The sequence below is a fragment of the Ranitomeya variabilis genome, chromosome 1 (genome assembly GCF_051348905.1).
Source record: "Ranitomeya variabilis isolate aRanVar5 chromosome 1, aRanVar5.hap1, whole genome shotgun sequence".
Taxonomy (NCBI): Eukaryota; Metazoa; Chordata; class Amphibia; order Anura; family Dendrobatidae; genus Ranitomeya; species Ranitomeya variabilis.
The window spans coordinates 275,739,869-275,766,718 of NC_135232.1; the positions used below are offsets into that span (position 1 = coordinate 275,739,869).

The 26,850-nt window shown below is 46.0% G+C and overlaps 1 protein-coding gene across 1 annotated transcript in view; it reads left to right on the forward strand.

Moving 5' to 3' along the window:
• Nucleotides 1-2,418: 2,418 nt before the first annotated feature.
• Nucleotides 2,419-26,850, forward strand: part of RAB35 (RAB35, member RAS oncogene family) — a 32,647-nt gene continuing 8,215 nt past the window's right edge. The window contains exon 1 of the mRNA XM_077294768.1: nucleotides 2,419-2,584. Coding sequence (XP_077150883.1) covers nucleotides 2,533-2,584 — 52 coding nt within the window. The 5' untranslated portion in view covers nucleotides 2,419-2,532. The remainder of the gene's footprint in view (nucleotides 2,585-26,850) is intronic.

Here is a 26,850-nt window from a genome sequence, read left to right on the forward strand (position 1 = left end):
GTTGCAACAACGCAAACTGCCTGGGTATGTGATGAGACTGTCAGACTCACTGTTGTGAGAATGAGTCTGACGACTGATGGTGATGGGGGCACAGATCTGGATGGACAGTATGGGGGCACAGATCTAGACATTATATGGGGGCACAAATCTGGACAGTATGGGGGCACAGCTCTGGACAGTATGGGCCATAATGTCCAGATTTGTGCCCCCCATACTGTCCTGATCTGTGCCCCCATACTGTCCAGATTTGAGCCCCCATATGTCCAGATTTGTGCCCCCATACTGTCCAGATTTGAGCCCCCATACTGTCCAGATTTGTGCCCCCTATGGGGGCTCAAATCTGGACAGTATGGGGGCACAGATCAGGACAGTATGGGGGGCACAAATCTGGACAGTATGGGGGCACAAATCTGGACAGTATGGGCCATAATGTCCATATTTGTGCCCCCATAATGTCCATATTTGTGCCCCCCATACTGTCCTGATCTGTGCCCCCATACTGTCCTGATCTGTGCCCCCATACTGTCCAGATTTGTGCCCCCATACTGTCCAGATTTGTGCCCCCATACTGTCCAGATTTGTGCCCCCATACTGTCCAGATTTGTGCCCCCCAAGGGGGGGGGGGGATGCGCCGAACTGATCCTTTGCCCCGGGTGCAGGAAAGGCTAGATACACCTCTGCACACTCGTTTAGCGGCCTGAACTCAGCGCATGTAAATACAACCAAAATGCTTCTGTGTGATGTGCAATATGTTAGCATTTGGGGCTCCATTTTAAACATTGTCTAGGGCCCCACTTTGCCTAAAACTGGCCCTGCCAAGATCACCATTGTTTTCCATGTGAAATTCTCAATAAATTTGATGTCACATGACCCTCTTCACATTGGAAAATATAAAGCTGGATCCAAAATGGCCGACTTCAAAATGGCCGCCATGGTCACCACCCATCTTGAAAAGTTCTCGCCCTCCCATATACTAATGTGCCACAAACAGGAAGTTATCACCAACCATTCCCATTTTATTTAGGCGTATGCATATAAATGGCCCACCCTGTATATTGCACTCCCCATACGCATCCATATAGTATAATGCACTCCCCATAGGCCTCCATATAGTATAATGCACTCCCCACAGGCCTATATTTTGTATAATGCACTCCCCACATGCCTATATTTTGTATAATGCACTCATCGGCCTCCATATAGTATAATGCACTCCCCATAGGCCTTTATATAGTATAATGCACTCCACATAGGCCTTTATACAGCATAATGCACTCCCCATAGGCCTCTATATAGTATACAGTAATGCACACCCCATAGGCCTCCATATAGTATAATGCACTCCCCATAGGCCTCCATATAGTATAATGAACACCACATAGGCCTCCATATAGTATAATGCACACCATAGGCCTCGATATAGTATGATGCACACCACATAGGCCTCCATATAGTATAATGTACTCCACAACTCCACATAGGCCTCCATATACTATAATGTACTCCACATAGCTGTATATATAGTATAATGTAGTCCCCATAGGCCTCTATATAGTATATTGCACTCCCCATAGGTCTCCATAGTGTATAATGCAACCCCTATAGCGCCAAATTCTTCAAATTGGCGGAAACACCATTAATTTTGTGCGAAGTCAAAATTATTCTTTATTTTTGTCTTTAACTTTATAGTTTGTGACTTTTTAGTGTAACAAAGGTGTCATGTTTGAGACTTTTCAGAAAGTTACAACTTATAACGCAGGAGAAACTGTCAGTAAGTCTAAACTTCACCTACAATAGCAAGTACGAGTAACACAAAAAAAGACCCAAGTTGAAACATGAATATGCCGCAAAGCAAAACAAAAATAGGACGAAAAACTAAAAGCAGCAGCAACCTAGCGGGAGTGCCTCAGCAGTGTGTTGTGGGAGTGCCTCAGCAGTGTGTTGCGGGAGTGCCTCAGCAGCAACCTAGCGGGAGTGCCTCAGCAGTGTGTTCCCTGCTGTCTGCCGCTGCCTTACGTTCCTGTTATAACCCAGGTGTCACAGACGTCCCTGACGGCGTCTACACTACGGGGTATAAGGATAACGTTTCTCCTTGTGGAGAGTCACAAGCCAAGCCTGGCATGTTAGAGTGAGGAGACTTATAAGCCATGTAGTCGCCTCTGGGAAATTAAGCGTCAGGTAAACACTAACCCGTGCTTTGCCCGCTACCACAGAAAGCAGCCACAAGGGTCAGGGACCGTGCGGGGGAGCACAGCGCCTCCTGGCGGAGCTGCTGCAATGTGACAAGAAAGGAGTAGAGCTTCAGTCAAAATGGCGGTTCAGTGTCCGTCCGCTCTACTCCAGAGGCGCGCGCACGCAGAAGGGAGCCGCCCCGGGCTCGCGCTCAGGTGGGGCAGCCGTGGGCGTGGTCTGCGTCTGCGCACTCGTCGCGGTTTCGCTGTCACTTCCGGCTGTTTGTCCGGGAAGCGGATTCGGTCGGAACGGAACGCGCGGATCCCGGGAGCCGGCCCACCAGCTGCACAGGCCGCCAACATGGCCCGGGATTACGACCATCTGTTCAAGTTGCTGATTATCGGAGACAGCGGTGAGAGCGGCTTCCCCGGGGTGGGGAACTGGGCTGTCCAGGGAGAGGCCGATGGGGGTCCGCACCGGGGACCACGGGTTATCCTGTGTCCTCCCTTATGTGGGATGTCTGCCCGCAGCCACCGTACAGCCGGGCACTGCCGCTCTGTGCCATGTAGGTGTGCGGGCACTGAGCCGCCAGGTCCAGTCTGTGCCACCCAGGAATCGCCGCCCATGGGAAGTGGCACTGTAGTGCTGGTGGCGTATGTGGCCCTGTGTGGTGCCCCGGGGCTGGGTACCGCTGGCACCCGTACATGGCGTGGTCACATCTGCCCCTTATTCATCCCCTGTGCGCTGCCAATGGTCTGTGCTGTGGGGTCGTCACTATCAGTAGTGATGCCACCACAGCCCCCCATATACTGACACGGGCAGGTGCCCCCGGTCTGTACTGTGGGGTCTTGTCACTATCAGTAGTGATGCCACCACAGCCCCCCATATACTGACACGGGCAGGTGCCCCCGGTCTGTACTGTGGGGTCTTGTCACTATCAGTGATGCCACCGCAGCCCCCCATATACTGACACGGGCAGGTGCCCCCGGTCTGTGCTGTGGGGTCTTGTCATGATCAGTGATGCCACCGCAGCCCCCCATATACTGACACGGGCAGGTGCCTGGTGCCCCCGGTCTGTGCTGTGGGGTCTTGTCACTATCAGTAGTGATGCCACCACAGCCCCCCATATACTGACACGGGCAGGTGCCCCCGGTCTGATCTGTGCTGTGGGGTCTTGTCACTATCAGTGATGCCACCGCAGCCCCCCATATACTGACACGGGCAGGTGCCTGGTGCCCCGGTCTGATCTGTGCTGTGGGGTCTTGTCACTATCAGTGATGCCACCGCAGCCCCCCATATACTCACACGGGCAGGTGCCTGGCGCTCTTGGCACACGTGCATGGTGTGGTTACATCTGCCCATTATTCATGCAGGTGCCCAGTGTGTGGACGTTGTTCTCTGACCCCTTAGCCAGGGTTCACATATTTCTTTCAGTTTGTTGCATCTGTTTTACTCATGGAGAGATGTCTGCAGTTCTCCTTCCCACCAGGCAGTGAGGGGGCAGCGCAGGGTTACTGTTGTTGGATGTCAGCGGCTGGGATCTATCTAGGTAGCGCTCATATGAAAACTAGTTTGTGAAATCCCTTAGTGTTCGGTCAGACGGACGCATCTTTGGAATTGTGATGCTCTGATTTACGGACTAGTGCATGTTTGTATTGGGCAGCTCATCTGCTGTGTGAATGCACAGTGTGGGCCACGTCCGCGGTTTGTGGTGGTGACGGGCCCCGGTTTCAGTACGGCCATCTAACCCTTGTCTGGGCACAGACCTGAGGGCCTCGTATACAAAGTCCATGAGCCGTCTGATCGCTGCGGAGCCATTGTAGCGCCGGGCACGTATCCCTCCATATTACTTCTTGTAGGTGTTCGTCCGGCCATACACGCTCTGTGACACCGGCTGGAGAACAACCCTCATTCTGGGAATATTCATGGATTCATGATTTTACATTGAATGAAAGATCTTTCTGCCAATAAGAAGCATGTCTGTCCGTCCGTGTACGGAGCACAATATCTCATCTTAGGCATGTATTGGTGCGGATCAGGCCGGGCATCGCTGTCCATATACCGACTGTGCAGCATACCGCTTAGATGGAAGTTCCCGTGGATCTGATGTGCTGCAATTGTGCCATCTGGAGCTCAGCAACATCTTACACTAGTGGCACTGTGGACGGGATCCTATACTAAGCAAAACCTGCAGCACAGATGGGACAAGTGTTTTTTTTTTTAGAAAGCATCACAGCAGTTTTTGAATCCAATGTCAGAAGTGGAACAAGCAGGAAGGAGAACTACAAGTCCTTTTGTGCTAATCCTCCAATAAACTGTCCACACGAGTCTTTAGGGATCCGTGTAAAAGGGACAGCTATACGTAACGCTTCGGGGGTTCCATCTACTTTTCACTGATCCTTTGTTAAAGCAAACCTGTCAGCAGGATTGTGCTCAGTAACCTACACAGTGTCAGGTCGGCGCCTTTATACTGATTACAATGATATCTGGGTGATGAAATCTGTCCTGTAGTTGTTTAATCTTCTATTTTTTTTTTTCTAGTTTTGAGGTAATGATCAGCTCGTGCTCCAGGGCGGCCTGTGGGGGTCTACTTACATATTCACCAGTATGGCTCCTGACAGGTTACTGATCCCTCACTGACCTGCCCCATACTATATATCTTTATTGTTTTGGGAAAAAAATTGCATTCATCATCCGGGCGCCTGCACTGTAGCATGATTGAATCTATAATATCCATATATTAAATTTATTTAATTATATCAATTTATTCAGGGGAAAAAAAATAGTTCTAAAAATGGCACCTGCGTAATAGCATAATACGGAAAGTGATAGATGCTATTGTGCAGGCGCCATTTTGCTAGTTAAAAAAAAAATAGCTAGCCTCCACCAAGATGGCGCTTGCACAGTAGCGTGATATGGATCGCTGATAAATGCTGCTGCACACGCGGTCCGACTCGTGCTACTGCGCAGGTGCGGCCGGGACCATTTTGAGATTTCTTTTTTTCCCTGAAGAAATTTTATATTTTTTAAATTAATACAGGTCCTTCTCAAAAAATTAGCATATAGTGTTAAATTTCATTATTTACCATAATGTAATGATTACAATTAAACTTTCATATATTATAGATTCATTATCCACCATCTGAAATTTGTCAGGTCTTTTATTGTTTTAATACTGATGATTTTGGCCTACAACTCCTGAAAACCCAAAAAACCTGTCTCAATAAATTAGCATATCAAGAAAAGGTTCTCTAAACGACCTATTACCCTAATCTTCTGAATCAACTAATTAACTCTAAACACATGCAAAAGATACCTGAGGCTTTTAAAAACTCCCTGGCTGGTTCATTACTCAAAACCCCCATCATGGGTAAGACTAGCGACCTGACAGATGTCAAGAAGGCCATCATTGACACCCTCAAGCAAGAGGGTAAGACCCAGAAAGAAATTTCTCAACAAATAGGCTGTTCCGAGAGTGCTGTATCAAGGCACCTCAATGGTAAGTCTGTTGGAAGGAAACAATGTGGCAGAAAACGCTGTACAACGAGAAGAGGTGACCGGACCTGAGGAAGATTGTGGAGAAGGACCGATTCCAGACCTTGGGGAACCTGAGGAAGCAGTGGACTGAGTCTGGTGTGGAAACATCCAGAGCCACCGTGCACAGGCGTGTGCAGGAAATGGGCTACAGGTGCCGCATTCCCCAGGTAAAGCCACTTTTGAACCGTAAACAGCGGCAGAAGCGCCTGACCTGGGCTACAGAGAAGCAGCACTGGACTGTTGCTAAGTGGTCCCAAGTACTTTTTTCTGATGAAAGCAAATTTTGCATGTCATTCGGAAATCAAGGTGCCAGAGTCTGGAGGAAGACTGGGGAGAAGGAAATGCCAAAATGCCTGAAGTCCAGTGTCAAGTACCCACAGTCAGTGATGGTGTGGGGTGCCATGTCAGCTGCTGGTGTTGGTCCACTGTGTTTCATCAAGGGCAGGGTCAATGCAGCTAGCTATCAGGAGATTTTGGAGCACTTCATGCTTCCATCGGCTGAAATGCTTTATGGAGATGAAGATTTCATTTTTCAGCACGACCTGGCACCTGCTCACAGTGCCAAAACCACTGGTAAATGGTTTACTGACCATGGTATTACTGTGCTCAATTGGCCTGCCAACTCTCCTGACCTGAACCCCATAGAGAATCTGTGGGATATTGTGAAGAGAAAGTTGAGAGACGCAAGACCCAACACTCTGGATGAGCTTAAGGCTGCTATTGAAGCATCCTGGGCCTCCATAACATCTCAGCAGTGTCACAGGCTGATTGCCTCCATGCCACGCCGCATTGAAGCAGTCATTTCTGCCAAAGGATTCCCGACCAAGTATTGAGTGCATAACTGAACATTATTATTTGATGGTTTTTTTGTTTGTTATTAAAAAACACTTTTATTTGATTGGACGGGTGAAATATGCTAATTTATTGAGACAGGTTTTTTGGGTTATCAGGAGTTGTATGCCAAAATCATCAGTATTAAAACAATAAAAGACCTGACAAATTTCAGTTGGTGGATAATGAATCTATAATATATGAAAGTTTAATTGTAATCATTACATTATGGTAAATAATGAAATTTAACACTATATGCTCATTTTTTGAGAAGGACCTGTATATGGATATCATAGATCCAATTGTGCTACAGCACAAGCGCCGCTGCCTGCATGATGAATGTATTTTTTTTTTTTTTCAAAACAATAAGATATACACTAAGTAAAATGGGCAGCAGGTCAGTGAGGGATCAGTGCCCTGCCATAAGCCCATACAGATGAATGTAAGCAGAGCACCACATAAAGGCCGCCCCGGAGCACGAGAATCTCATTAACTGAAAATAAAGATTAAACAACAACCGCAAGACGGATTCCATCACCAGGTATCATTTTATATCAGTGTAACACTGCCAATCTGACTGTCTGTAGATTACTGTACACAATCCTGGTGACAGGTTCAATATAAGTCAATGGACAAATAAAAGAACAGTCTACCTGCTTCAGCCCCCAAAAAGATAACTAAATGGATGCAGCGCGGAGGTTTTCTGACACCAGAGAGAAACCGTCTATCTCACTAATGTAACAAATGAGATGGGTGTGAGAGTAGCCCTGTGTCGAGTTCATGTGGGCATGTTTTTTTTCAGACCAGTGATGTTTGGAAATTTCTGCCATGATTGGTTCACTGTGCAGGTCTGAGCGTTCGTTGGCATAATGCATAAGCTGTCTGCCACTTAAACATTTTTTAAGCCCTTTGTTCTAAGGAAGGCGGGATCTTTAATTTTATGGACCCCTGCATGTTGCCCTGGTTAGAGGCCACTGCTGCAATCTCTCAGAGGTGGCCAGTTCCCTAGGTAAGGAGTGTGCACTTGCAAGTGCTGCTCTGAAGCTGGTATGAACTGTTAGTCTTAAGGAGGGACCGACCTCCGGCAAGACAGGAGGGTGCAGAGCAATGCGCTCCTGAAGACAGATAAGTGGTGATGAGCAAACGTGCTCGGATAAGGTATTATGTGAGCATGCTCGTATGGTAACAGTGTCTTCGGCATGCTCGAAAAATATGGTCGAGTCCTCGCGACTGCACGTCTCATGAGTGTTCGGCAGTCACAACACGTGATGAGATTGCCTAACAAGCTGGCAGTCCCTGCATGTGTTCCCTGCGACTGTCGCACAGCAGCTAGACATGCATCCGTGAGGACTCCAGCACATTTTTCGAGCACGACGAAGACGCTCTGTTACCATACGAGCATGCTCACATAATACCTTATCAGTGCACGTCCGCTCATCACTGCAGATAAGTACACACCTTAAAACTAGCAACTTTATAAAGCATTGTGCCTTTCTTAAAGGGTCTTTCCAGGACTGCTCCTGCCGGCGATTCTGCTGCTTCCCAGAATTAGGCAGCAATGATCCGACTGTCACTCAGCATGACATCGGCAATCACACCCTGTCAACAAAGCACAAAACGGATGACTCTTTGGCTTTGGGCCTATTTTGGAATGAATCTGCACCCGATTGCCAGTGCAGTCCAAAATAATCCGTTTCCAAGACACCAGATTTACACCCATCTCAAAGCTTTTATTCCATCCAGATCAAGAAGGCTTATGAAGCGATGTTTTGGCCATAAACCTAAAAATGTGAAAACAGATAATGGCCTCAATACAGAAAGCAGTTTTTGCCATATTCCTGTGGGAAAACGGCATGAAATGTCTCAATTTTTGTCTAGTTTGTATTTACGCAAAGGTTTTCACACCGGTCCCTGCCAGGTCCACTAAGTTCTTGAAAAACGGAGCTTAGCTGAGAGCGGCGTGCTCCATCGCGGAAGAATAATGTATGATAATTTACACCAGAAAAGTGGGATAACTTTTGACAAAAGTCGAGTACATTTCTTGCAGTGGTGCACGGAAGCTTAAAGACGTGCTAAGTTCTTTAAAATGGCACATGCCTCCTAAATTTGGCCCATTTTACTACAGCATAGTGTTCATCAAAGCTGGCATGTAACAAGTCAATCTTGGTGAATCAAGACCATTATGCTTTTACTCAGTCACTTTGTTTTTACCTCCAACTTTTTTTTTTTTTGCAACTTTTAAGTACAAAACAACCCCCCCAACAGATGAACACACAAAATAGACTTAAAAAGCGCAAATTAGAATAATTAGGTGCAAATCAAAATGAGGCAAAAAAATCAGGGCATCAGACTTGGTATAAAATATATAATAAATTGGGTACACTAGTACAATGCAGGATGTGCTGTGAATGTTTTCGTAATAATTTGGGAAAGTTATGAAATGTCCTATAAATGTCTGTTCTGTCCCTAATCTAAGGATCTCGGCTTTTAGGTGAGATGAATCTGTGCTGCACTTTATGTACATGTGCAGTTGGCAGGCAGTGCTGGGGATTATGAGCCGTAGAGTCAGAAATTGAGGAGTCGGAGGTTTGGCTTACCAACTCCACAACCCTACAAAAAAGGCCAGAAACAGGACTAAAAATTGTGCTAATGCAATAATGAATTGGGCCCTATGGCTGTGTCTGGAGCACATCCAAATCCTGTTTCTAAGGCGTCATGCAGAAGACCCTTACAGAGTCCCAACATAAGGTAAAACGTGGCATGATCCTGCTTTAGCAGTGTTAGGGATACTTGCTAACAAACTTGTATTCTGAGGCATTTTCCTAAGGCTGGGTTCACATTGCGTTAAACCCGTCCGTTAGACGGACTACGTTACACCGCGGCATAACGCGGTGTAACGTAGTCCGTTAACGCTGCCATTGAATCCAATGGGCGTGCGCTAGCGATGTGCCGTCATTGAGTAACGGACCCTGAGACGCGGGCTGCAGCGTTTCCGGGTCCGTCACCGCTAGCGCAGATAGAGCTAGCAGATGCTGTATCTGCGCTAGCGCGCTGCCATACCGGCACTTGCGCTAACAGCAGCCCATTAACGTATGTTCACATTGCGTTAACAGCTGCCCGTTCAACACATACGTTAACGGGCTGCTGTTAGTGCAAGTGCCGGTATGGCAGCGCGCTAGCGCAGATAGAGCATCTGCTAGCTCTATCTGCGCTAGCGGTGACTGACCCGGAAACGCTGCAGCCCGCGTCTCGGGGTCCGTCACTCAATGACGGCACATCGCTAGCGCACGCCCATTGTGGGCGTGCGCTAAAGATGCGTCCGCCATTGGATTCAATGGCCGCGTTAACGGACTGCTTTACACTGCGTTATGCCGCTGTGTAACGTAGTCCATCTAACGGACGGGTTTAACGCAATGTGAACCCAGCCTAAGTAAGCGCTCAACAAAAAGATGACTGTAAGCCATTTGTATCTGAAACATGTATTTCTTCCACACCTCATAAGTCATTGCCGGCATTAGCCGTCTGCAGTTCTTGCTCAGACTGATGCCGGCATTGGGTGCTCCGGTGGTGGTGCACTTCTCATGTATAACAGTGCGGCAGGTCACCTTTTTTGGTCAGTCCACATCTGCATTGATTTCTGCTATAAATGTCAGGGACAATAGTGCAGCTTTGTTTCTTCTTTCCTGGTAAAGTGCTAGATGCCCAACGGACCCTGTTATATTCAGTAGGGTCCACGCAGAGCCTCTGGTGTCCATCATATGGCTGGCTTATATTTTTTTCTTTCTATGATGACAGAAAAATGAAAGTCCAAACACAGATGTGAACTTTGTGTAATTTTTTTTTAACCCAGTAGCATTGCTTTTGAAATAAATTCCTTTATAATGGGTATAACGTGTGCCCATATTGCTTGTGGCAAGCCTTGTTACACACTGATATATAAACTTTTATTTTGTTTAGTGATCAGATGGTCATTATATGATCAGTGTTCCTTTTCATTGGCGGCATAAGATGCCTACAAGACTACACTTAAAAAGGGGTTTACCATTTTTAGAAAAGTGGACCCCAAGCGTTGTCTGTCATGTTACCGTATATACTCGAGTATAAGCCGACCCCCCCTAATTTTGCCACAAAAAACTGGGAAAACTTAATGACTCGAGTATAAGCCTAGTGTGGAAAATGCAGTAGCTACCGGTAAATGTCAAAAATAAAAATAGATACCAATAAAAGTAAAATTAATTGAGACATCAGTAGGTTAAGTGTTTTTGAATATCCATATTGAATCAGGAGCCCCATATAATGCTCCATACAGTTCATGATGGGCCCCATAAGATGCTCCATATTAAAATATACCCCATATAATGCTGCACAAAGGTTAATAATGGCCCCATAAGATGCTCCATAGACAAATTTGCCCCATACAGTACTGCATAAAGGTTAATAAGGGCAGCATAAGATGCTCCATAGAGACATTTGCCCAATATAATGCTGCACAAATGTTGATTATGGCCCCATAAGATGCTCCATAGAGATATTTGCCCCATATAGTGCTGCACAAACGTTGATTATGGCCCCATAAGATGCTCCATAAAGATACTTGCCCCATATAATGCTGCACAAATGTTGAAAATGGCCCCATAAGATGCTCCATAAAGATATTTGCCCCATATAGTGCTGCACAAATGTTGAAAATGGCCCCATAACATGCTCCATAGAGATATTTGCCCCCATATAGTGCTTCACAAAAGTTGAATATGGGCCCTTAAGATGATCCATAAAGATATTTGCCCCATACAGTGCTGCATAAACGTTGAATATGGCCCCATAAGATGCTCCATAGAGATATTTGCCCCATATGCTGTTGCTGCGATTAAAAAAAAAAAAATATATCACATACTCACCTCTCGTCGCTCAGGCCCCCGGCACTTGCAATACTCACTGGTCCTCGTTCCGGCGCCGCTGTGTCTTCCGCGTCCTCTGCACTGTTGTTCAGGCAGAGGGCTCGGACTAACCACGTCATCGCGCCCTCTGACCTGCAGAGGACGCGGAAGACGGAGCGGTGCCCGGAACGAGGAGAGGTGAATATCGCGCAGTGCTCCCCCTCCCCATTATACTCACCTGCTCCTGGTGCGGTCCCTGGCGCTGACCGCTTCTTCCAGCGTTGAGCGGTCACCGTTACCGCTCACTACAGTAATTAATATGCGGCTCCTCCCCTATGGGAGTGGAGTCGGGTCCATATTCATTACTGTAATGAGCGGTACCACATGACCGCTCAACGCTGGAAGAAGCTGTCAGCGCCCGGAGATTCAGGGACCTCGCCAGGAGCAGGTGAGTATGTCACAGCCGCCGCTCCCCCCTTCCCCGCCGACCTCCCAGGGACAATGACTCCAGTATAGGCCGAGAGGGGCACTTTCAGCCTAAAAAAAATGGGCTGAAAATCTCGGCTTATACTCTAGTATATACGGTATATTACAAAATCCGCAGTAATGTAAGCTGTTGACATGAGCCGCAGCCAAAACTCTTAGGCCCTGTGTCATAGAGAAAAATTAAAATCCATACAGACATCTCCAGAGAGGAGACGTATCACCGTCACATTGAACATATAGGTCTAATTGTAATGAAAGAAGAGAGAAAGAACGGAGACTTCAACCTCCATTGAAGTAGGACTTCACACTGATTATATGGGATTAATTATAACTGAGGAAGAGAGAAACTAATTATAACTGGGGAAGTGAGAGAGGTGACACTTCAACGTCCATTGAAGCAGGAACCTTTTGTAGTGATCAGGTGTTTTCCACAGGGGATTGGCTCTGGGAACCAGCCACCTGGACAGGGATTAGTTTGCGCAGATGCAAGGAAATGCACTTCCCAGGCAAGAGCTTTCTCTGATCAGAGCACTGTTCTGAGACTGTGTGGAGTCCGTGTTCAATTATGAATACTGGGTTTGCATCAATCCAATATTTACGGGAGATATATTTTCGGTATCATAGTGAAGCAATGAACATAATGCATTCACTCACATTACCATAAGTCCATTCTAACCCCTCCAGCTTAATATTGGTCCTATGGCCGATGCTATCCATTTCATGTTTCATCACTATAGAAAACTATACTGGTCACTACAGAGCATGTACATAAAGTGCAGCACAGATTCATCGCAACTAAAAGAAAAGATCCTTGGATCAGGGACAGAAGAGACATTTATAGGCCATTTCATAACTTTCTCAAATTCTTGTGAAAACCTTTAGAGCAGTTCCTGCATTGTACTACTGTACCCAATTTATTATATATTTTAGGAGTTGGTCCATTTTATACCCACTCCACCAGAATGGACCACTACTCCACAGCCCTGAGAGAGGTAAAATTGCAATAGGAAACATGTTGATAATGTCTACTGCTTGGGACCTCCAGGGGCGAAGATATCCTGAAAGTTAGGGATTAGAGTTGAGCGACTTTTACTTTTTTCGGATCGAGTCGGGTTTTCGTGACGATTATTGCGTAAAGTCGGGGGCCGACTGAAACACGAAACCCAATGCAAGTCGATGGGGAATCAAAGTCGGCAGTGAGTGGAGGACAGGAAAACGCCTACAGTGCCCATTTTAATGCCAAAAACATCAATTCTGATTACTGAAGCTTGTCAATCTTAATTTACTTTATAATAATAGGCATTGAAAACTGGGGGTCATTTGGTTAAAGTTGTGGGGGTGGTAGGGCTGGCTCAAGTTTTTCATGGGCCCAGGAAACGCGGAATACGTCACGGCGGTGGAGCAGGGAGAGGTAAGTATTTCAACTTTGCAAGTGCTGTGATCCTGAGCAAGCAGTGGGGCGCCCACTCGTTGGCATTGGCACTGGCACAGGGCCCCTCATAGTATGGCGGTGTGTTTGACGGCGGGTGGCGCCTCCCACCGGCAGAGACACTTTTGCGTACTATGAGGGGCCCTGTGCCAGTGACGTCGCCAACTAGTATGCCCCTCCACCTGATGAAGGAACCTGCACTTTCATCTGCACCTTCCCCTTTGTCCCCGTGTAAGGTGGTATAGTATTCTGGAAGGGGAACCTGACTTTCAGCAGGGTCAGATTCTGGCCGTGTAGAGTGCAAGGGGAATGTAGTGGTCTGGGTCAATGCACCAGCAGAGTCATCTAGCAGTGGCTGGGCAATGGGCAGGATGAGGAGGAAACACAGATATAGGCCCAAATAATAAAGTTGGCTAAATGCTGTTCAAAATTGGTAACAGGACTAACCAGGTGGCATTGCTTTGTTCAGTGGAGGACAACTGTGATGAGAGGCTGACACAGTGAGTAGGCTCTAATAAGTAAGTAGGCTAAATGCAGTTCAAAATTGGTAACAGGACTAAACTGGCGGCATTGCTTTGTTCAGCGGAGGACAACTGTAATGAGAGGCTGACACAGTGAGTAGGCCCAAAGAAGTTAGTAGGCTAAATGCAGTTCAAAATTGGTAACCGGAATAAACAGGCGGCATTGCTTTCTTCAGCGGAGGACAACTGTAAGGAGAGGCTGACACAGTGAGTAGGCCCAAATAAGTAAGTAGGCTAAATGCAGTTCAAAAATGGTAACAGGACTAACCAGGCGGCATTGCTTTGTTCAGTGGAGGACAGCTGTAATGAGAAGCTGACACAGTGAGTAGGCCCAAATAAGTAGGTAGGCTAAATGCAGTTCAAAATTGGTAACAGGACTAACCAGGCGGCATTGCTTTGTTCAGCGGAGGACAACTCTAAGGAGTGGCTGACAAAGTGAGTAGGCCCAAATAAGTAAGTAGGCTAAATATCTGCCAAAAATTTTTTCATAAATAAACAGGTGGCATAGCTAGGTACCAGGGGTGGGCTCCTCTGCTGAGTAGCAGACAGTGGTAGTTGGCGCAAAGTATTAACTGGTCTAAATGGAGGCCAGGGCCCCTGTATATTTTAACGATCATCTATAATTTCAACAAATTTGTATTGGCAGTGCCATTGAAGGATTTAACAGCACAGACTACACAGTGGTGGAGCAGGGAGAGGTAAGTATTGCAAGTGGTAGAGCACTGTTCGAGCTGGGGGGGAACACTCTCTCGTGGGCGGCGGTACAGGCACAGGGCCCCTCATATTACGACGGTGTGTCTGACGTTGGTTGTGCACCACCACCGTCAGAGACACTTCATTGTACTATGTGCCAGTGCCGTCGCCCAAGAGTGGGCACACCCACCTGTCCAGGCAAACGGCACTCGCACCGGTGCTTGCACCAGGTGGTGACCACGGCCCTGTGGGGGGGGTCAGCCCATTTAGGGAGGTATAAAAATGGCCTATGGTGGACGTTCAGCAGCTGCAAATGGAGGAATTGGAGAAGTCAGTAAGAGGAGGCCAAAAGCAAGACATTTTTCAGGCAAGCTACGTGTCAGCAGGGGAAGGTGGGGCCAAATAATTTGAAATCCATGATTGGTTAATTTTAATGAAGGTTAGATCATCAACATTTCGGATAGCCAGACGAGTCCTTTTTTCGGTCAGTATTGAACCAGCAGCACTGAATACTCTTTCTGATAGCACACTAGCAGCAGGGCATGCGAGCTCCTGTAATGCATATTCTGCCAATTCAGGCCAGGTGTCTAGTTTAGATGCCCAGTAATCAAAGGGGAATGACCTGTGAGGGAGAACATCGATAAGGGTGGAAAAGTAGTTCGTAACCATACTGGAAAAATGCTGTCTCCTGTCACTTTGAATCGATGCAGCTGTACCTGTCGTGTCTGCGGTCATTGCGAAATCACTCCACAACCTGGTCATAAAACCCCTCTGTCCAACGCCACTTCGGATTTGTGCACCTCTAACTCCTCTGCCATGTTGCCCACTACGGCTCGTGTGAGAACCATCACCGCCGCTGTGTGCTGGGAATGCCTGAACAAAACGGTCTACAAGAGTTGCTTGTTTGGTAGCCAATATTTGCTCAAGGTTCTCATGTGGCATGATATTTTGTAATTTTCCTTTATATCGTGGATCCAGGAGGCAGGCCAACCAGTAATCGTCATCGGTCATCATTTTGATAATGCGGGGGTCCCTTTTTAGGATACGCAAGGCATACTCAGCCATGTGGGCCAATGTTCCAGGTGTCAATGTTCACTGTTTGTTCTGGGTTGAGGAGCACTTTCTTGCAAATCAACATCACTTGTGTCCCGCTAAAACCCTGTACCTGACCTTGCAACGCCACCAGTTTCTATTGCCCCCTGAGAAGCATCCTCCTCCCATAAATATTCATCCCCATCATCCTCCTCCTCCTCTTCGTCCGCCACCTCGTCCACGAGAGTTCCCTGAGCTGACAATGGCTGACTGTCATCAAGGCTTCCCTCCTCTTCGGCTGCAGACGCCTGCTCCTTAATGTGCGTCAAACTTTGCATCAGCAGACGCATTAGGGGGATGCTCATGCTTATGATGGCGTCGTCTGCACTTACCAGCCATGTGCATTCCTCAAAACACTGAAGTAGGGTTGAGCGAAACGGGTCGTTCATTTTCATAAGTCGCCGACTTTTGGCAAAGTCGGCGTCTCATGAAACCCGACCCGATCCCTGTGCGGGGTCGGCCATGCGGTACGCGATCTTGGCGCCAAAGTCGCGGTTCGTATGACGCGTTTAGCGCCATTTTTTCAGCCAATGAATGAGCGTGGGCAGAGTGATGACATAGGTCTTAGGGGAGTGAACGCCTATCGTCATATTATCGCTTGTGCGCAGTAGGGATCTGGAATGTGCAATACGAAATTTTCTGTGCTGGGACGGAGAGGGAGAGGGAGAAAAAAAAAAATAATAATTTCCTTCATTGGGTTTCGTGTTTCGGCCGAAACCCGACTTTTCACGGTGGTCGGCCGATTTCACTCGACTCGACTTTTAAGACAGTCGGGTTTCACAAAACCCGACTCGACCCTAAAAAACTAAAGGTCGCTCAACCCTACACTGAAGGACTTGATAGAGGTCTTGTAGCTTCGACCACTGCACACCAGACAACTCCATGTCTGCCATCCAAGTGCCTGCCCATGTATGTGTATCCTCCCACAGATAAATTACAGCACGCCTCTGTTCGCACAGCCTCTGAAGCATGTGCAGTGTGGAGTTCCACCTTGTTGCAACGTCGATTATTAGGCGGTGCTGGGGAAGATTCAGCGATTGCTGATGGTTCAGCATACGGCTGGAGTGTACGGGCGACCGGAGGATGTGTGAGCAAAGTCTGTAGGTAGAAGGTGTATATAAACTTGTTGAGAATTTAAATCTCCCTTTTCATTTTGGGGAGACTGAACCAAAACTCAGGCCCAGTGTATAACACAACACAATGTAAGTGTCAGAACGTGGCTGGCTGAAACAAACTAACAGAATTGACGTATATCCACTTTGTGACAATTTGAATCTCCCTTTTTTTGGGGGGAGACTGCACCACAACTCAGGCCCAGTGTATAACACAATGTAAGTGGCAGAACGTGGCTGGCTGATATACGACAAACTAACAGAACTGACGTATATCCACTTTGTGACAATTTGAATCTCCCTTTTTTGGGGGGAGACAGCACCACAACTCAGGCCCAGTGTGTAACACAACACAATGTAAGTGGCAGAACGTGGCTGGAAGATATATGAAAAAATACAAGGACTGTAGTACAATGATCTCAGGACAAGTATGGCAGGAATTAAAAGTACTGCTGCACACAAAAGTGTGGACAAATAAACAAGATAACTGCAGAAAGGATCAACAGGATTTTTGCTTTTAAAAAAAGCAGTTGGTGTGCACAGCAGCGTGCAAACATCAATGCAGCTATCAGGGAGCCTTATAAGGCAGCCTAATAAGCTACAGAGCTGATGCAAAGATATAGCCTCCACTGTCCCTGCAAAACAAAGGTGGTGTTGGACAGTGAAAATCTCTACAGTACAAGCGGTTTGGGGGTTAATCTTCCCTCCCTAACTATAGCCCTTCTGACGAAGTGCAGCAATCTCTCCCTATGCTGAGATCGGCAGAAGTAAGATGGCGGTCTTCGTGCACGCCCCTTTATACCCCCTGTGACGCCGCAGAAAGCAAGCCAATCACTGTCATGCCCTTCTCTACGATGGTGGGGATCGAGACCTATGTCATCACGCTGCCCACACTCTGCGTCCTCTTTCGTTGGCTGAGAAATGGCACTGAACGCGTCATATGAAACGCGACTTTGGCGCGAAGATCGCCGACCTCATGGCCGATCCCACACTAGGGTCGGGTTTCATGAAACCCGGCTTTGCCGAAAGTTGGCGATTTTTTTAATTTGTCCGATCCGTTTCGCTCAACCCTATTAGGGATGTCATAAAATTCTAACAGGCCTAGCACGTCGCACAACAAGCCCCCACATGATCTCACCAAGAGGAGGTATGTGGGCGTAACCTCGCTTTAATAAGAATGAGTTTGCATGTCTGTCATTGCTCATTCTGGAAGGCATAGTTTGCTATAAGGGTATGTGCACTCGTCAGTATTTCTTGCAGAAATTTCCTGAAGAAAACCGGAAATTTTCTGCAAGAAATCCGCATTTTTTTTTTGCGTTTTTTTTTTTAGCATTTTGCAAGCAAAATTAGCTTGCAGAATGCTAAAGTTTTCCAAGCGATCTGTAGCATCGCTTGGAAAACTGAGGACTGACAGGTTGGTCACACTTGTCAAACATAGTGTTTGACAAGTGTGACCAACTTTTTACTATGGATGCTGCCTATGCAGCATCAATAGTAAAAGATAGAATGTTTAAAAAAAATAAAAAAAATAGTTATGCTCACCTGCAGACAGCCGAACTCCTCAGCGGCGTCCGTTCCTATAGATGGTGTGTGTGTGCAGGACCTTCGATGACGTCGCGGTCACATGAGCGGTCTCGCTACCAATCACAAGACTGCGACGTCATCGCAGGTCCTTCACACACACCATCTATAGGAACGGAAGCGGCAGCATGCACCTGAGAGACGGGAAGACTCCGGGGCCATCAAAGGTGAGTATATCACTATTTTTTATTTTAATTCTTTTTTTTTTTTTTTTACCAATTATATGGTCTCCTCTCCTCCACCCTGGGTACCAACCGCACATGATCTGCTTACTTCCCGCATGGTGTGCACAGCCACATGCGGAAAGTAAGTAGATCAATGCATTCCTAGGTGTGCGGAATCCCCGCAATTCCGCAAATTTAATGAACATGTTGCTTTTTTTTCCGCGATGCGATTTTTTTCGCGGAAAAAAATGCAACATTTGCACAAGAAATGCGGAATACACTGTAAATAATAGGAGGCATATGTAAGCGTTTTTTTCGCGTTTATATCACGTTTTTATAGCGAAAAAACGCGAAAAATACTGAACGTGTGCACATGGCCTAAGAGTTTTTCATTGTCCTAATCGGAGAGTTTCCCTCCATAAAGATAAGAGCCATTCCTGCAACATCAGGTTTAGTACTTCTTTTGTTATCCCTTTTATTCCATGTGATTGTATATACCGTATTTTGTTCCCATTTTGTAACACCTTTGTATATTTTTTTTATAAACACAGCCTTCTTTTCCAGATTATATAAGATCTAACAGCGCTTTTCTAGTGATGGGCGAATGTGCTTGGATAATGTCTTATCTGAGTATGCTCGGGTGTTATCAGAGTATCTTGAACGTGCTGGTATATTACATACGAGTCCCTGCGGCTGCATGATTTGCTGCTGTTACACAGCCTCAACTCATGCAGGGATTGCCTGTTTGTTAGGCAGCCTGAACTCGTGGGGATTCCCTAATAGCCGCGGGGACTTGAACATAATATATGAGCACGTCCAGATGCTCGGATAAGATCCGAGCACATTCGCTCATCACTACTGGTTTCCTCTTGCTCTGTAAACCACACCCCTGTATAAATGATTGTTGGTGGCAGCTCTTCTTGTTATTGTGGAGTTGGCAGTGGCCGTATTGGTGTGTGTATATATTCAGTGCATTGGAATCTGAGGTGTATATACCGTACACTCACTGTGAGTTCCCCAATAAACAGTCTAGTGTTGGAAGAAGACTCTGGCCCGTCCATCACTCGTTAGTCAATTGCATAATTGTCCTGATGATTGGAGGCAGCAGAGTTTCGTCCCTAGACAAGACTGGTGACGGCAGTAAGATCTGTGTGACCTCCCCCCAACCTCTCTCCCATTGTCCTCGATGACACCCCGATTCATCAGAAATTTTTCTCACTGGTCTTGATGAGGGGGTGTGCAGTGGAGTCAGACACTCCTGACTCATGAAGAGGTGCACACCCCTTTGTGAATCTTGTGTCAGGGTAGTGGTGTGCGCCTCCATGGTACTGGGGTGAGATTCCTGGCATACAGAACACCACAGCTTGGCATGAATTAGATTAGCTATGGTGCCGTGCCCACATCTTGTGTTTTCTCTAATAGGCACTTTGGTCTCGCCAGTATTTTGACTCTTTTTGTTTCTTTTGCTGTTTTTTTTATATTGTGATCGTATCAAATACCAAGCTTGTTCGTCGGAAAGGTTTAATTGGTTCCTGAATTCTACTGTAAGGCTAAGTTCACACTGGTCGTTTTTGCAGCGTGTTTTTTTTTTTTCTGCAGCAAAACCTCGTCTCTTGGCAGGAAAGATGCAGGAAAAAAAAAAACAGGTTTTCATCATGTTTTTCGTGACATTTTTGATTTGTTGTTTTGCTGCGGTTTTGGCATGCTAGATTTGTGTCTTGTGCATGCTGATGAAGTTTAGTATTGAAAAAAAAGTCCTATTCCAAAGAATGAGGTTTTGGCACACAAAAAACGCTGCAAAAAATGATAGCTGTGTTTTTGCAACCTTTTTTTTCACCACCCATTCAAGTCAACGGGTGAAAAACGCTGATAGAAGTAACATGCTCTGTGTCCAAAAAAACATGCAAAGCACAAAATACTGATGACAAAAAAAACCAATTTGTGTGCATGAGATTTCTGAAATCTCATAGACTTGGCAGGTACTGTAAAACGCAGCTGAAAATTAACAGTGTGAACTTAACCTAAGACTATATTCGCAAGTAGCTGTTTTGATGTTTTTTTTCTGCATCGTTATGGCCAGAAAACTGCATGTGAAATTACATAATTTTTTTACTAAAAATTTTTCCTGCATGAAAAAGTCTGACTAGAAAACTGCAGAGAAGATTAAACGTATGTGTGTGTGTATGTGTATATATATATATATACTAAGCCATTTTGAGCTCAATGGGAGAAAACTGCAGTAAAAACAATGAAAGAATTAACATTCTGTTTTTTCTTAAAAAACAAAAACAAATCACAGATCAAAAAAATGCAAGGAAGAAATGTGCATGATATTTTACCTATCATTTTCAACGCTGCTCCGATCCCTCTCCTGGATCATGTGACCACCGGTGTGACCCGCTGCCTCACTTAGTTTCTGTGTGGACCGGATGTCGCTTTCTCAAATGTAAATCTATTGAGAATGAGAACAAGGCTGTCATAGGCTTACTTTATGACCGGAAGTAATGGTCCTGCTTTGTGAGCTGGCAACTAGGAGCTGAGGTCACATGATGGAGAGGGCCTGGGGCAGCGCTGGAATCTGCAGAAGACACTGATGGGTAAGTATTTGATACAGGTATGGATAATTGTGGATGCAAAAAAAAACAAAAAAAACCGTAAACGCATGTTGGAGTGGGACTTAAATGTGATGTAAAATGAACAGCACTAATCAAAATCCTTCTACTTTAAAGGTCTTTAAGGATGCATTCACACTCATAGGTCATGCTGCAGCCTCACTATTTCTCTACTCTGAACAATTACTTAATCATGCAGAAAATGCCTGTTGCCAACGCAGCCTTAAGGTATACCACATGGGCTAGTCTACTTAGTAGCAGATCTTGTGGATGTACCACATGGGCTAGTCTGCTGAGGAGCTGATCTCTTAGCTTAGATATACCACATGGGCTAGTCTGCTCAGGAGCAGATCTCCTGGATATACCACATGGGCTAGTCTGCTCAGGAGCAGATCTTGTGAATATACCACATGGGCTAGTCTGCTCAGGAGCAGATCTCGTGGATATACCACATGGGCTAGTCTGCTCAGGAGCAGATCTTGTGGATATACCACATGGGCTAGTCTGCTCAGGAGCAGATCTCGTGGATATACCACATGGGCTAGTCTGCTCAGGAGCAGATCTTGTGGACATACCACATGGGCTAGTCTGTTCAGGAGCAGATCTCTTGGATATACCACATAGGCTAGTCTGCTCAGGAGCAGATCTTGTGGATATAACACATGGGCTAGTCTGCTTAAGAGCAGATCTTGTGGATATACCATATGGGCTGGTCTGCTCAGGAGCAGATCTTGTGGATATACCACATGGGCTAGTCTGCTCAGGAGCAGATCTCTTGGATATACCACATGGGCTGGTCTGCTCAGGAGCAGATCTCTTGGATATACCACATGGGCTGGTCTGCTCAGGAGCAGATCTCTTGGATATACCACATGGGCTGGTCTGCTCAGGAGCAGATCTTGTGGATATACCACATGGGCTAGTCTGCTCAGGAGCAGATCTTGTGGATATACCACATGGGCTAGTCTGCTCAGGAGCAGATCTCTTGGATATACCACATGGGCTAGTCTGCTCAGGAGCAGATCTCTTGGATATACCACATGGGCTGGTCTGCTCAGGAGCAGATCTTGTGGATATACCACATGGGCTAGTCTGCTCAGGAGCAGATCTCTTGGATATACCACATGGGCTGGTCTGCTCAGGAGCAGATCTCTTGGATATACCCCATGGGCTAGTCTGCTCAGGAGCAGATCTTGTGGATTTTGTTGTTTTTTTTTTGCATGGAAATGTCAGCCTGCGTCCTATTTAAAATCACCAGTTCAGGTCAATTTTCACTGTGGATTTTCTTAGCTGTGTGTGGAATTAATATAGTCTCATGTGCAACGCTGGTAAAGTGATGTACTGGAATAACTGGGTGGAAAATCAGCTCCTGTCCCATTCCCATCAACATAAAATTACCTTATGTTCCAGTTAAGTTTTTGTCATGCTTTTCATACATATACCGTGTGTACACATGGAACGTGTTTACTGTAAGAGAAAGGACATGCGATTGGGAATGGCTTCTCTGATGTATGATGTTGACAGATGTTCCTCACACAAAGAAAGCAAAATATATATCCAATGGTCTGTCCATAGAAACAATAAAAAAAAAGGACTAAGTCAGATTTCTGGTTCATTGAACTTGTTCAGATGACACTCAACTCTAAGGCCATGTGCACACGTTCAGTATTTTTCGCGTTTTTTTCGCTATAAAAACGTGATAAAAACGCGAAAAAAACGCTAACATATGCCTCCTATTATTTTAAGTGTATTCCGCATTTTTTGTGCAAATGTAGCCTTTTTTTCCGCGAAAAAATCGCATCGCGGAAAAAAAAAGCAACATGTTCATTAAAATGCGGAATTGCAGGGGATTCCGCACACCTGGGAGTCCATTGATCTGCTTACTTCCCGCACGGGGCTGTGCACACCATGCGGGAAGTAAGCAGATTATGTGCGGTTGGTACCCAGGGTGGAGGAGAGGAGACTCTCCTCCACGCACTGGGCACCATATAAGTGGTCAAAAAATAAGAATTAAAATAAAAAACAGTCCTATACTCACCCTCGATGTCTTCCCGCCTCCACTGCATGCTGTCGCTTCGGTTCCTGTAGCTGGTGTGCGGCGAAAGACCTGCCGATGACGTCACTGTCCTGTGATTGGTCGTGAGCGGTCATGTGACCGCTCACGTGACCGTGACGTCACGGAAGGTCCTGTGCGCACAGACCAGCTATAGGAAGAGGAGCCGGACGCCGCTGAGGAGATGTCTGGGTGAGTATAAGCATTTTTTTATTTTTTTTATTATTTTTAAACATTCTATCTTTTACTATAGATGCTGCATAAGCTGCATCTATAGTAAAAAGTTGGTCACACTTGTCAAACAGTATGTTTGACAAGTGTGACCAACCTGTCAGTCAGTTTTCCAAGCGATGCTACAGATCGCTTGGAAAACTTTAGCATTCTGCAAGCTAATTACGCTTGCAGAATGCTAAAAAAACGCGAAAAAAACGGAAAAAAAACGCAAAAAAAAAAATGCGGATTTCTTGCAGAAAATTTCCGGTTTTCTTCAGGAAATTTCTGCAAGAAATCCGCAACGTGTGCACATACCTTAACTGACGGGTCAAAGATAACTCGGGTTAGAATCAACAGTAACTTCCGAGTACAGTATCTATGTTGTTAGATAATGTTCGGGTGTAAAAAAGGTTGAATGATTAAATCTATTAGCAGGTTTTTGCTATCTGAGAGCAGCCTGATGTAGGCAAAGAGAATCAGAATCCAAGGATGTATCACTTAGTTTACTGGATGCAGAGGTTCTGATTTAGCAATGCAGCAGAGCTGAGCAAGCTAACCCTGCCCCCACCAGGCTCTCTATGGAAGTCTATGGACAGTGAGCTGCTTATCACAGGAGGGTGTGCAGTCGGACTTGGGCTCAAGCTACTTCTAGCTACTGGTGCTAAAAACGATCATTACAAGTAAACAGGTCAAAGCATTTTAACCCCTACCTCATATGCTGTTTTCAGATGACATGGCAGAAACCTGCTGACAGATTCCCTTTAAGTGCCACATATGGCAATGGTGAATGAAACCTGATCGATGTTTGTGCGTTATTCAGCAGTAGTTTTAAGACCCCGAGGCTGGACACGTTTATGTATAGTATTCTGTTAGGAGGTGAGGCTGGCATATTGTATGTGGGCTTGTATATATTCTGGTATATACCGCAGCGCTGAGGCTCAGAATGGTATCCTGTATGTGGGGGTGGAACTGGCAGGTTGTATGTGGGGAAGGGTACAAAGTGGCAGACACTGCCAAATGCATTGGCTGACATACAGCATGAGGCAGGACGTCAGAGCTGTGTCACCATCTTCAGTAGACTGCTTATGCTTAGAACAGGGGTGAACAATATCTTGTCCATACAAGAATAGTTTAGTGCTATCATTAGATTTCTAGGTTTGTGAGTTCCTGATTAAGGTGCATGGCATATTGTATATGGGCTTAGATAATTTTTACTTTCTTTTCACTGATGATGACTAGATGACCATTTTAAGTTACAAATTGCATTAGCCATAATACATTATATGTAAGTGCTTAATTTTGTGCGTACTGCTTGTTCATTGTATGATGGCTTCTATAGTTCACTAGTATGTTACCTTCCTGTGTGCTAATAAAGCAATTATACACTGCTTAAAAATATAGGGAACACTAAAATACCACATCCTAGATATCACTGAAATATTACAGTTGCAAATCTATATTTGTTACATAGTGGAATGCCTTGAGAACAATAAAACATAAAAATGATCATTGTAAATCAAAATGATCCCATGGAGGTCTAGATTTGGAATGATGCTCAAAATCAAAGTGGAAAATCAAATTACAGGCTGATCCTGTACAGGCTGACCCAGTGGAAATGCCTCAAGACAAGGAAATGATGCTCAGTAGTGTGTGTGGCCTCAAAGTGCCTATATGACCTCCCTACAATGCCTGGGCATGTACCTGATCAGGTGGCAGAAGTTCTCCTGAGGGATCTTCTCCCAGACTTGGATTAAAGCATTGGTTAACTCCTGGACAGTCTGTGGTACAACATGGCGTTGATGGATGGAACGAGACATGATGTCCTAGATGTGCTCTATTGGATACAGGTCTGGGAAACGGGCAGGCCACTCCATGGCTTCAATGCCTTCATCATGCAGGAGCTGCTGACACACTTCAGCCACATGAGGCCTAGCATTGCACCTGCATATAGACTCACAGTGGGTCTGAGGATCTCATCCCAGTAGCTAATGGCAGTCAGAGTATCTCTGGCGATCACATGCAGGGCTGTGCTGCCCTCCAAAGAAATGCCACCCCACACCATTACTGACCCACTGCCAAACAGGTCATGCTGGAGGATGTTGCAGGCAGCAGAACATTCTTCAAGGCGTCTCCAGATTCTCACATGTGCTCAGTGAGAATGTGCTCTCATCCGTGAAGAGCACAGGGCGCCAGTGTCAAATCTGCCACTCTTGTTCTCTGGCAAATGCCAATTGCCCTGCACGGTGTTGGGCTGTAAGCACAACATCCCTTGTGGACGTTGGGTCCTCATACCACCCTCAAGGAGTCTGCTTCTGACAGTTTGAGCAGACACATGGATGTTAGTGGCCTGCTGGAGGTCATTTTGCAGAGCTCTAGCGCTGCTCCTCCTTTCACAAAGGAGGAGATAGCAGTCCTGCTGCTGGGTTGTTGCCCTCCTATGACCCCTTCACGTCTCCTGGTTTCTGCTACATGCTCTGGATACTGTGCTGACAGACACCGCCCTTCTTACCATAGCTTGCATTGATGTGCAATCCTGGATGACCTGCACTACTTGAGCAACTTCTGTGAGTTGTAGACACTGCATCATGCTACTGTACCTGTAGGGGTGAGAGCAATTCCGAAATGCAAAAGTGACCAAAACAACTGCCAAAAAAAGGATGAGAACAGCGAAATGGTCTGTGGTCACCGCCTGCAGAACCACTCCTTTATAGGCGTTGTCTTGCCTAATGCCTATCATTTCTACCTGTTGTCTGTTCTGTTTGCACAACAGCAGGAGAAATGGATTCACAATCAGTGTTTCTTCGTAACTGGACAGTTTGAGTTCACAGAAGTGTGATTGACTTGGAGTTACCTTGTGTTGTTTAAGTGTTCCCTTTATTTTTTTTTGAGCAGTGTATATTTTTATATACCCTTATGGAAATGCACTGGACTGCAGTGATCATTTGTAGGCTAGCCACTGTTACAAGAGAAGGTCAGAATGTCGCAGCAGAACAACTGTGACCAAGATCCAGGTGCCGGTGCAGCAAGCACACTGCATGTGTCATGTCCTGGCCCCACAGTGGAAGCAGCAGGACCTCCTTTTTCCTCTGTAGTGGTCACCGCAGTGCTCTGCTGCTCAACACTCTTCCTATACCATATCTCCAACATGGCACAATTGCTGGCAGTAAGGCTATGTGCACACGTTGCAGATTTACTGCGGATCCGCAGCCTTTTTTGCCCTGCAGAAATGCTGCAGATTTACAGTACAATGTAAATCAATGGAAAAAAAAATTGCTGTGCTAATGGCGCAGAAAACTCCGCATGAAAAATGCTGCGTATCAAAAAAAGGAGCATGTGATTTATTTGTGCGGATCTGCAGCGTTTTTGTACCCATTCCATTATAGAAATCTGCAGGGGTAAAAACGCATGAAATCTGCACAAAATCCGCATAAAAAACGCATCAAATCCGCACCTGCGTTTTCTGCCAAGAGATGAAGA